The sequence below is a fragment of the Nanorana parkeri genome, unplaced genomic scaffold (genome assembly GCF_000935625.1).
Source record: "Nanorana parkeri isolate BGI_ZX_2015 unplaced genomic scaffold, ASM93562v1 scaffold601, whole genome shotgun sequence".
NCBI classification, from domain to species: Eukaryota; Metazoa; Chordata; class Amphibia; order Anura; family Dicroglossidae; genus Nanorana; species Nanorana parkeri.
In genome coordinates, this window is record NW_017306869.1 from 837,786 (window position 1) to 850,758 (window position 12,973).

The window sequence follows — 12,973 nt, forward strand, 5'->3', positions numbered from 1 at the left end:
CCTCGCGCCCCCCCCCCCGGCTGTCCCTCCCCTCTTGCTCACTCTCCCGGCTGTCCCTCCCCTCTCGCTCACTCTCCCGGCTGTCCCTCCCCTCTCGCTCACTCTCCCGGCTGTCCCTCCCCTCTCGCTCACTCTCCCGGCTGTCCCTCCCCTCTTGCTCACTCTCCCGGCTGTCCTTCCCCTCTTGCTCACTCTCCCGGCTGTCCCTCCCCTCTCGCTCACTCTCCCGGCTGTCCCTCCCCTCTCGCTCACTCTCCTGGCTTTTCTCCCAAAAAATTTGCCACATTAGGGCTTGCAAGACTAAAATAAAGAAAACAAATGCATCCTATAACTGGTAAGCTACAATATATTACATGTATAATATACTAAATATATACTAACCCAGGTAAAATAATGTAAAAAAGCCTAACAGAATGCATCTAGAAACAGGAGAATTGGTATACATGACATTTTTTGTTCTTGCGTTTAAATATGTACAGCAGGTCTAGAAACCCCACTGAACGATCGCGTTTATTCCTCTGTAAAATGACTCGCAACAAAAAGCTGTAGGGTAAACTTTCATACTATGACAAATCTACTCCAAATCAAGACCGAGAATCTCAATATATGAAAATTTCTCAGCATACCTATATGTATATTTATGCTAAAGCCTGTGCAAGGCTTACTGCCTTGTTAATAATAATCGTCCTTGTAACTGCAGTTTGTCTGAATGTAACGGAATACTGAAACCCAGTATTGTATGTAAGTTTTTTGAGCCCTCAAGCACATTCATAATATTTAACTGTTCTGTCAAATCCTATTACTCAAATGAATGGCTAAAATGCTGTAGATGTGTTTATGGGAGAATTAATTTGTAAAAATGATGACACGTCAAACTTTTTGCTTTTAAAATTGTTGCATTCTGACCTACATTATTTATGCAATTTAACATTGTATTAATAGTTTGTAATTGTGCTGGTTTTTATCTCAAAATGACGTCAATGACTTCATATGTTTTCAGAATCATTCTAGTTGTCATACTTGAATCGAAAGGATGATCTTTAATATTTTGTTAATAAATCTTTCAATGATAGGGTGTGCCTGAAGATGAACGACTTGCAATTGCCATTATTTTGGTAGTGTGGGTTTCAGCTCTAGCTTCATCCTTGATTGACAACATCCCATTCACTGCTGCAATGGTAAGTCCAAATAGAAAAGGATCTCTTTTTTTTTTTTCCCCCCAAGAATAAAAGGCTGTTACTGTAGATGTTGCCAAGAGCCAAGCAAGTACAGATTGAAAAACTACAACATGCTGCAACTGACTTAGGCCTTGTTCACACCAAGCGCGGAGCAGATCCGGACCAGAGCAGGTGCAGACCGGATCAAAACTGCGTCCAATGTATTCCTATGGTATTTTGACCTCCAGTTCACATTGCAGCGTGCGGATCCAGACCGGATGAAAAAACTGCGGCAAGCCCTGGATCTGGTCTGGAACGCATCAAAAACGCATCAAAAACGCATGCAAGTGCCTGAAAGCCCATGTTAAACTTAATTTTATTTTTTTTAACCAAAACCGGCCCAAAACGCATCCAAAACGCGTCTAAAACGCAGCACAACCCACTGCACTGCGTGTGCAGAAACCTGACCGGATCTGGTCTGCATTTGGTGTGAACAAGGCCTTATAGTTCTTTAATTCCGCACACACACACGGAAGTGTAGCTTAATAGTTAGCACTTTTGACTGTAATAAAAATGACAGGGGGACTCACCTACTTTATCAGGTCAAACTGACTTATCCAAAAGTGGGATACTGCACCACATATAACTCTCACAAACATTAATATATGTAAATACAGGCAAAGACAGTTACACATAGCCAGTATGCAGTATTTAAAACATCTTATCTTGCTTTATTCTATCAAAATGTAATAGACTACTTAAATAGACATAATAAATAAGCCACCACCACATAAATAAACCACCACCACACTAAAAAATATGAAAACGCTGTCACGCTAAAGCACCACAGAAAGTCCAGACCACACCTGCATTACCAAGTGGTCTTGCTACAATGCACTGTTGTTCTGTTCATAGAATATAAGTGCCTAACAAGGACTGTCAGAATGCTACTTGATCCATATTCTAACATAGATGGAGACCATACTTTCTACACGTTTGATAATAAGCTGAACATGATTTCATTTTCCTGTGGTTGAATAAGTGGTAGTTCTTCTCCTGGGGCTATTCAATGTGTACATACTGTAGTGTTTTAGTGTGAACATTTCATATTTTTTATTGTGGTTGTGGTGGTATAATGGATGTCCCCCTGCACTTTTTCTTTAGTTGTAACTTCGGTGGGGGGTCACTCCTAACATTCCTACCAGACCTAAAGAGTCTGGTAGGAATTGGTAGGGGGGTGGGGGGACTTCTCGCTTTTTTTTTTGCAGACTATAACATTTTTTTCCCCCCTCTAATGTCACTTTGTGTATGTTTGTGTATGCAGGGCAGCCATCAGAAATTTTGGGTCCCCTTACACAGCTTTAGGCCTGGGCCCCCCATTGCCGCATGGTCACGGGTCGCCCACTGCGCTCACACACAATGCCCCGTGCATGTGTTTATTCGAATGCAGATGGTGGGGGCAGGGGTTTGGTTTAAATTTGTATTATTTTTTGACTTTGTTTTTTTACTTATCTCCTTTTTATTTTTTACATTTTGATGTATTTACATTTTTAATTATTTATTTTTTGACTTTTTTTTTCACTTGACTTCACTGATATTACACAGGAGCCCCTGTGTGATAGCATTTGGATAGCATTTAATCACACTGCATTAGGTTGGGTCATCCACATCAGTAAGGTGTGCACGGCCGCATCGGTTGTTCCCGGGACAGGTGCTGCGTGTGATTGCACGTAGCAGCCTGTTGTTCGCTGTGGGAGGATGCGGCCGGACGCTGTCATATGCACACCCGTGCTCAGACGCAGATGGGATGGATCCCGGACACCCAGACCTGCATTAATGTGCAGTTTGGCTGTGCGCATGACAGCGTATGGCCACTTCCTCCCATAGAAAACAACAGGCTGCTACACACAGCACCTGTCCCTCCCAGGAACGGCCCGATGCGGGCATGAACGTACGCCCCAAGTTAACACAGTGTGAATGAGGCCTTATAGGAATGCTATGTGAGTTTTCTGTATAGTGCTGTACATATGACTGAGAAATGACAGTGCAGAGTATAGAGCATATGAAGTAGGCACAGTGTGTAGAATGACCTGACAACCCCTCCCCCTCCCATCCTGCTCTATCATATTGAGGCACTGTGGTGTGCTGAAGGTGTTGAGACACACACACTATCTCTCTCCTCCCCTCCCCCTTCCACTCCCCTCCCCCCTTCCACTGCCCTCCCCCCTTCCCCAGCTCGGGAGCAGGGGGCAGATCATAGACACATAACAAACGATCCTGTATACAGGACACACAGCAGTTAAGAGGACTTATATGAGGAGATCTGAAGATGGGACATTGCAGAGCTGACAGCCAACACAGCACGACCTCATCAGCTTGAAAGTCAGCAATTCTCTGAGGGGAGGGGGGAAAGAGTGAGACACAGACCGACCATGCTGGGAGGAGGGAGAGAAGCATGAGAGAGACACACCGACCGATGCTAAGAAGCTCTCATCATCGGTCTCTTTCCTCCCCGTCTATATCACAACCCTCACCATTCCTGGGGCCTCTGTCTGCTGGGAAACACTTACCTTTCCCCTACAGGCAGACGGCAGCAGACATGTTCCTCTTCAACCTCTTCAGCCACGATCTCCGGTGCTTCTGCCCAAGGAATGTTAGCTCCGCCCCCCTGTAAGCACTTCGTAGGAAGGTACCAACAGCGCAGGGGGGGGGGGCCCAGCACCAGGCAAATGGTACTATTCTTATAATTCTATAGGGAAAAATTATAGCTTGGAGCTCGACCTCCCCCCCCCCAGCCGCCGGGGCCCCTTACAATGGTACTGGCCGTACCCCCCTGACGGCGGCCCTGTGTGTATGCATGAATAGTGCAAGGCAGTGTAAAAATGCTAAAAAGTAGGCAGACTGATAAAAAATATAGCTAGTAATTATCATTTTGTGTATATATCTTTTGATAAAGGTATATAATTTTTTTTTTCTAGGAAATCGCTCCTTTGCTATTTATGCGATGGATACGTTAGCAGCCTTAATTAGCTTATGTTAACATTTTTGTGAAAGCTATCTTGCTACTTGCTTTTCAATGCTTTACGCCATTTTACATAACTATTCATGGAGAGATATCTAAAATTAAATGCTGAAAATATTTGTGTGGTCAACAAGTTTTCTTTGGCTATTTTTCCCCTTAACAAAGTCTGTGCATTTTTGTTTTACATCCTAATGTTCAGTAGCCTAAAGGAAAGTTCATTTTTTTAATTCGGAGACAGCATGCCTAGTCTGATCCTACGACACACACATACTGTAGATGGGCTAGCCAATCCAACCTGGGAGGGGCAGTCCAGTCTTTTCAAAATTTTGATGGTCATATCCAACAAACCTGGATATTTGGCACATGCATGCCTTGGACAATAGAAATGCTCCAAACAAGATGGCATGTATGCACATATTTTGTCTAGGACAGCATAGATGATTCAGTCTTACTGAATTTAGTGTTCTGCAAATTGGATGAATACCAATAAATGTTTTTTTTTTTTAATAATTGTTCTTGTACATCTGCATTTATATCGGCTTATATCAGTATTATTAATTCTACCCTTCATTAATGCTGTGTATTTTTTGGTATTAAATATGAATTCTTCATTGTCACTTGGCTTGTTTCTAAAGGTGCCTAAAATTGTGCCTGTACATTGTTAAAACATTTTGCTGCACAATACTGCTTTCACACCCGCGAGCCGGTACTATGTGGCCCGCAGCCAGCTGACAAGTCGGGCACACAGTCACGAACCAAACTAAACTCAATTTAGTCGGGGGCCACTGGACAAATTTTTTAGTCCCGAGCGGGCCGCTACTATATAGTGTACCAGTTTTTATGTATGCACATGTTATAAGCGGAAACTGTCACCGATTCAAATTAATGATCGGGTGACAGCTGCTGCATGTGCACGCCGCATGTAATCATATGTGAAAGGATTGCATGCAGTTAGTAATCAATCACTATCCCTGGATACACAGTTGTGTATCCAGGGATAGGGATTGTTTTTGTAACTGCATGTAATCATATCATATACGATTACATGTGGTATGCAGGCATGTACATGCAACGGCTGTCACCTGATCATTAACTTGAATGGGTGACAGTTGCTGCATGTAAACGCCAGATTAGGGATTCCTGCTGCAGGAAAACGCAAGTTTGTGACACAGGAATCCCTAATCGCACCTGAAATATAGGGGACTAGCAGGCCATGTAGCTGCTCCCGCAAGTTGGGCACGTAGTCCGTGACCGTGTGCCTGACTTGTCAGCTGGCTGCGGGCCACATAGCAACGGCTCGTGGGCCGGAACTTTGAGACCGCTGGTTTAAACTGTCTGCCCTTTTACAGCAGTCAAGTTTGGCTCATGTAATCAAATATGGTGAGATTTGATTACAGAGTTGATGCTTTCTGGGTAGTGCCAACAAATGCATTGGGGCTAGAAAACTGCAAACATGTAAGGAGACTAAATAAAGATGCAGTTTAAATGTTTAAAAAGGTAATGCTTTTGAACATTGCCTAAGAAATGTGATATCATGCTCGTTATATTATTTCTCAGATTAATAATGCATTTGTGTTTTGTTTTTGTTTTTTTTAGATTCCGGTATTAATAAACTTAAGCCAAGATGCAGATGTTGATCTACCAATTAAGCCACTTATCTTTGCCTTAGCCATTGGAGCTTGTTTTGGAGGTAAGAAATATAATTTGTACAAAAAATGAATATAATTGCCTAGTAAAAGTCAGTGTCTTGTAAGTTTTATTTCTTGGCTGCTTAGGTGCATTTTTATACTACTTTACCTCTTTTAATGATAAAGGGTGACTGTGTTTGCAAAAAAATGAAAAAATTAAATACTGCAAAAGTGTTCTAATACTATTAAAATAGCATTATGGGAAAGTCATGGTCTTAGAGGAAATATGTTGATGTGCTGAGGGATTTGCCACATTTATTTATTACAGGTATTTATATAGTGCAGACAATTTATACAACACTTTACATAGTACACATTCACATCAGTCCCTGCCCCCGAGGAGCTTACAATCTCTAAGGTCCCTATCTCACATGCATACGTATATATTACCCTTCCAGCATGTCTTTTAGAGTGTGGGAGGAAACCCGCGCAAGCACAGGGAGAACATGCCAACTCCTGGCCGGGCTGCAACCACTACGCCGCTGTGCTGTGCATTAAATAACATTTATAGAGAAATCTTTCCAAGGCAGTCATATACAAAGCACTAGCTTTTTTTCTTCAATGTACAGTAGATTTCCTTGAGGCTATGCAAAACCTAGGTCATTGGTGATTTGATGTACTGTAGTTATAAAACAAAAGGACAAAGTATAATCATTTTAACAGTAATGCACAGAATTCAATTTACAAACACAACAGTGTTTAGTGTGCAGTTTCAAAGATGGATACATCACTCAGTTATGTTTTTCTTTTGTTTCAGCTTGATATTTTACTGGGGGTTTTTTTGATACATTTTCCTTTTTTTTTTTTTCCCTAAACCAAGTGCAGTTTTTGAGCATGCCATTTCTGACAGTATGCTGTCAAGTACTCATCTTGTTATATGAATCATAAAAGTAACGTTCTGGGCAAACAACTAACACACATTTTCTGTTTTAAGACTGTTGAAGGATTTTGTAATTCCATACTGGCAATCTTGTGATTACACGCATTTTTTTTGCACAGCACAGCCAAACAGATGACACATAGAGTTCTTAATTAAAGTGGAGCTAAACCCAAACTCTAAAAATGTCATGTAAGATTTAACATGTTGAAGTCTGCAGTGTTGAAGTCTGCAGTGTTCCATAAAAAAATGTCTGCTAATCCTGCCATGAAGGCCTTTGTTCAGGTACTTCCTGTTATAGAGCATTTGAGAGAAACCTATGGGGGTTATTCACTTAGCTGCTGAAGGCAGCCGAGTGATTAACCAAGCCAAATGATCGGCTATTCACTCCCGCTCAGTACGGCTGATTTCAGCCGTACATCGGCTCTGTACGGCTGACTTCGGTCAGCCGAACATGCTCTGCATGTTTGGCTGAGCCAAACTAAAGAAGGACTTCTCGAATCCAACATCTGGATTGGCTGAGCCGAAGCTCCAGCAGTTCTCTTGCTGCCCTTCGCCCCTATTCTCATAGGGGCCAAACTGCAGTGAGTGAATAGCCTAATGCTGCCGAGTGGCATTCGGCTCAGCTATTCTGCTAGCTACCACCGAGGTAGCGAGCAGAATATAAATAAATGTAAGCAAATGGAAAAAAAAATGTTTAAAATGTATTTAAATAAATGTAAAAAAAAAAAAGTTAAGACAATTATTTTTAACATTATTTTTTTTAAAACAGCATGGGGTCAACCTCCCAAACCATACCAGACCCTTTAGGTCTAGTAGGAAAATTGGGAGGGACCCCATTAAAAAATAAATAAAAAAAAGCGTGGGGTTCCCCCCAAAATTCATACCAGGCCCTTTAGTTCTGGTAAGAATTTTGAGGAACCCCACCCCCAAAAATGGGGGGAGGGGAAGACATGGGGCCCCCCCTAAAATTCCCAAGTCTTTTTTTAAAAAACAAAAATTGATCCACTGACGTAATCCAGCGTCAATCACGACTTCCTGCGTTGTCCACAACGGCGATGACTTGGCAAAATAAAAATAGTAAATACATTTTAAAAAATTAAAAATGAGGCACGCCGACTCGACCGCACGTGACTAACTCCTGCCGCATAATGTCAAATCTGACATGTCGGCAAAATATAAACAATTAGGCGGCCTATTTGCCTTTAGTAAATCAACCCCAATGTGATCAATGGAAGAGCACAACTGAGACATAGAGGGTTATTCATTATAGAGCCAAAGGATCCAGCCGTAGCTTCGGCTGACCCTTCGGCTCACTTCGGCTGCCGGAGCCCTTCGTTTTAGTCGAACCGAAGGGCTACTGTACGGGCTATTCACAATAGCTCGTACAGCAACCAAAGACAGCTGAGCTTTTCAGCCGAGCCGAACCCATATGCTTTGGCTCGGCTGAGCCGTAGTACCACTCAAAGCGTGGAGAAAGGTCGGCAAAAGGGCAGACAGTTCTTCAAGCAAATTACAATAATATACATACACACTCATACACCTTTTGGTGGTGTTTGTTTGGAAGTAGTACCATGCATTTGGGTATTGTCATTGATACAGTTTTGATTATCTAAATGCAGCCTGTTTTTTTGTGCTGCCCTTTCCAAAGGGAAGTAAAATGCATCTATTTCCAATATCAAACTGTAACCCAAATACGGTGTGCAGACTGAAAAATAAGCGCTACCGTCGATGTTTAAAGGGTCAGGCCATAGAATGCAAAGCTTATTCTGGCTTCACTAACTGAAGTAAGACTCTGAATTTTTTATGGCATACTTGTTTCAAAAGTTCTCAAAGGATTTTTTTGGTATTTATAAAGGTTTAAAAAGATAACCTAGAGTGTCTTTTTTTTGCCGCTGCTGGATGACAATTACAGAAAAATTTACCTGGCATGTTGCCACAAACTGTATTGGTCGCATAAGATGTTGCAAGCAAGATTTAGACAGTTCTGAAGCTTCCCAGCAGCCACAGCACGTACCTGCCTTATACTGCTTTCAGTTAAAGCAGTATTTTCTTTCTTTTTTTACATAACATCTCAATTCCAGTGAGAACTTTTATTTTGTTGTAGCTAGGACAGGGAAGGGTTAGAGCCTACATCAGACAGGAAGTGATGGGAAGGTTCTCCAACCTGGACTTCGACGAAAACAAAACAAAAATTGTTTTTTTTTAGCATCGATTAGAACTTCTAATAATGTATTGATGCCTGTTCTTCCTTTCCCTGTGACAACCACATTCCACATTTTTGTAAAGGTGAGGGAAGTAACGAACATCTCAACAGACCAAAAGAAAAACCTGGCAGGAATGTTACATCCTCTAAATAAAAATATCCAGCATACACACTGTAACAGAAGCCTTTATCATGTATAACATTGTCTGTTTTGTCTTTATAGGAAATGGAACATTAATTGGGGCATCAGCAAATGTTGTATGTGCTGGAATAGCAGAACAACATGGCTATGGATTTTCCTTCATGGAATTTTTCAGGTAACATTTGCTCTTGTTTAATTTTATCTGTGTGAGTGCTCTATATAGATAACGTATGAATACTTATGAGACAGCATACATTATCCTGTAAAGCAGGTGCATATAACAAAATAAAATGAGTGGTTGCAAATATCCAATTTCTTAGAAAATAAAATAACTTGTCACACACACTCAATACTTGGGTTGATTTACTGATGGCAAATAGGCTGTTCACTTTGCTAGGAAGTTTACACTTTGCAAGGTAACTTTTTAATTGTGGTGAAGCTCACTTGACTTCCATCACCCAATCACGTGCTAGACAAAATACTGTTTTGTTTTTTTTCCTTCAATGGAATTGGGAATTCTCACCGTATTTAGCAAATGAACCCCACTGACTGTTGTAACATCAGTTTCTCGGACAGGAAGTGAGGAAAGCTCTGCCAACAGCAAAACACACAAAATATCTCTTTTTTGTAGGCGGAAGGTTAGAATCCTTTTCAGCATTTTATTAATGCCTGTGTCTCCGTTGCAGATTTTCCCTCACTTCTTTCTTGTGAATCTGTTTTTACTCTAACAGTAAGTGATGGAAAATCTCTCAACAGAGCTGTAAAAACCCGAAAGGGGTTCTAATCCCCAAAACTGGAAAAAAAGAACATTTTGGCTGGGCTTACACTTTAACTTTATGTTTCTAGATTTCTAGGTTAGTACAGGTCATTTAAGTCCATTGTTCTCACTCATGTCCTACTCATGATCTCTCATACAAAGGTGAATCTCACACCTAAGATTGGCTGGGAACCTAAACTTGAGCTTAACTTCACCATCCCCTGTGCATGAACTCGGCAGGGGAGCAAAGCAAACTAAAATGCTTGTGATAAATGTGATTTGTAGTATTTGTTTATTGCTTTGCTGGCAACTTTGGATCACACAAGAGGACCGGGGGAGCACCTGGTATTACTATGGTACTCCCAAACATTCCACCTGTACCTGTGTGGGACAATTTCTAGGAGAGTGTCCATTTATGCTGCTTAGAATAGATCTTGCCACAAAAGTAAAAGTAAAAGATGACTGCAAACTCTCCAGCACACCATACTGAACAACTTTCTGCAAGACGTTTCATTTATCCTTTATTTGTCATTACTACTCTCCTGACTGGCCAGGAGGAGTGTGTTGAATGCAGAAATCCACTTGTTAAATGCAGAAATCCCATTGCATTAAAATCACCCATTTTAATGCAATGGAATGTCTCTAGAACAGTCTAAAAGCATGATGTTCTCTAGTAGAATAAAATAAGTTTTTATAGGTAACTTTTCTTGAGAAAAACCTAGAAGCTGCTGTTGCTGACCACTGAAAAAGCTAGTTACCTGGCTGTCATGGTGACCTTGTTTTAATATTTTGAGTCCCTGATGTTGAGCAAGTCAGAACCTAAGCCTTTTTCCTGACTTTTGTTAAACTGTGTACCTGGTCAGCAACACAGAAAAAATTTAAAGCAGAAGTCCAGGAATTTTTTTATTAACCCTTGCAGTGGAGTAACTCCACTGCAAGGGTTAACAAAACAAATCGTGGAGTTCTGCTTTAAAGCCAGTGATCCTTTTTGCTATATTTTCCTGTTGACAGCCACACCTTGCTTTCCCACTTCAGTATTTTAAAAGCCACTTGTTAATCTGTTACTACTTTCCATCACTCCTGAATGTGATTCTGAGGGCCCTTTTTATTCATAAAGTCAAGCATCTCCTAATTTGTTCGAAGAGCACATTTCACTCTTTTAGATGGAGTGTTATGGCCTCAGATTTAAAGCTTCTGAACTTCAGTTACACTGCATTACAGCTATGATTAAAGGCGCGCATCTTCATGACACTGTTGTCTGCTTGCCCAGATACTTTTCTTGTAGAAAAAGTTATTCAGTTGCACCACTGCTTTAATAGAGAATCATCTGAAGCAATGGTGCCCCGGATTTATTGTTAAAAGGTACTTAGCAGATTATATATCTAATAGCTTATGATATTCAGAGATGTCTTTCTTATGCTTGGCAAACCAAGCTTGTAATTACTTACAGGTGAAACTCGAATAATTAGAATATCGTGCAAAAGTTCATTTATTTCACTAATGCAACTTAAAAGGTGAAACTAATATATGAGATAGACTCATTACATGCAAAGCAAGATAGTTCAAGCCGTGATTTGTCATAATTGTGATGATTATGGCTTACAGCTCATGAAAACCCCAAATCCACAATCTCAGAAAATTAGAATATTGTGAAAAGGTGCAATATTCTAGGCTCAAAGTGTCCCACTCTAATCAGCTAATTAAGCCATAACACCTGCAAAGGGTTCCTGAGCCTTTAAATGGTCTCTCAGTCTGGTTCAGTAGGAATCACAATCATGGGAAAGACTGCTGACCTGACAGTTGTGCAGAAAACCATCATTGACACCCTCCATAAGGAGGGAAAGCCTCAAAAGGTAATTGCAAAAGAAGTTGGATGTTCCCAAAGTGCTGTATCAAAGCACATTAATAGAAAGTTATGTGGAAGGGAAAAGTGTGGAAGAAAAAGGTGCACAAGCAGCAGGGATGACCGCAGCCTGGAGAGGATTGTCAGGAAAAGGCCATTCAAAAGTGTTGGGGACTTTCACAAGGAGTGGACTGAGGCTGGAGTCAGTGCATCAAGAGCCACCACACACAGACGGATCCTGGACATGGGCTTCAAATGTCGTATTCCTCTTGTCAAGCCACTCCTGAACAACAAACAACGTCAGAAGCGTCTTACCTGGGATAAAGAAAAACAGACCTGGTCTGTTGCCCAGTGGTCCAAAGTCCTCTTTTCTGATGAGAGCAAATTTTGCATCTCATTTGGAAACCAAGGACCCAGAGTATGGAGGAAGAATGGCAAGGCACACACTGCAAGATGCTTGAAGTTCAGTGTGAAGTTTCCACAGTCTGTGTTGATTTGGGGAGCCATGTCATCTGCTGGTGTTGGTCCACTGTGCTTCATTAGGTCCAGGGTCAATGCAGCCTTCTATCAGGAGATTTTGGAGCGCTTCATGCTTCCCTCCGCAGACGAGCTCTATGGGGATGCTGACTTCATTTTCCAGCAGGACTTGGCACCTGCCCACACTGCCAAAAGCACCAAAACCTGGTTCAATGACCGTGGGATTACTGTGCTTGATTGGCCAGCAAACTCGCCTGACCTGAACCCCATAGAGAATCTATGGGGCATTGCCAAGAGAAAGATGAGAGACATGAGACCGAACAATGCAGAAGAGCTGAAGGCCGCTATTGAAGCATCCTGGTCTTCCATAACACCTCAGCAGTGCCACAGGCTGATAGCTTCCATGCCACGCCGCATTGAGGCAGTAATTGCTGCAAAAGGGGCCCAAACCAAGTACTGAGTACATATGCATGCTTATACTTTTCAGAGGTCCGATATTGTTCTATGTACAATCCTTGTTTTATTGATTGTATGTAATATTCTAGTTTTCTGAGATTGTGGATTTGTGGTTTTCATGAGCTGTAAGCCATAATCATCACAATTATGACAAATCACGGCTTGAACTATCTTGCTTTGCATGTAATGAGTCTATCTCATATATTAGTTTCACCTTTTAAGCTGCATTAGTGAAATAAATGAACTTTTGCACGATATTCTATTTATTCGAGTTTCACCTGTATTTTACTAGTGTCTCAAAGAATGACCAACATGTGAAATATGTTATGGTTCTGCTGTATTTTAATA

General features: G+C 41.3%; 1 protein-coding gene across 1 annotated transcript in view; it reads left to right on the forward strand.

Moving 5' to 3' along the window:
• OCA2 (OCA2 melanosomal transmembrane protein) overlaps positions 1-12,973 on the forward strand; it is a 220,777-nt gene that overhangs the window by 187,591 nt on the left and 20,213 nt on the right. Inside the window, exons 22-24 of the mRNA XM_018562806.1 lie at positions 1,074-1,178; positions 5,776-5,869; positions 9,174-9,267. Coding sequence (XP_018418308.1) covers positions 1,074-1,178; positions 5,776-5,869; positions 9,174-9,267 — 293 coding nt within the window. The remainder of the gene's footprint in view (positions 1-1,073; positions 1,179-5,775; positions 5,870-9,173; positions 9,268-12,973) is intronic.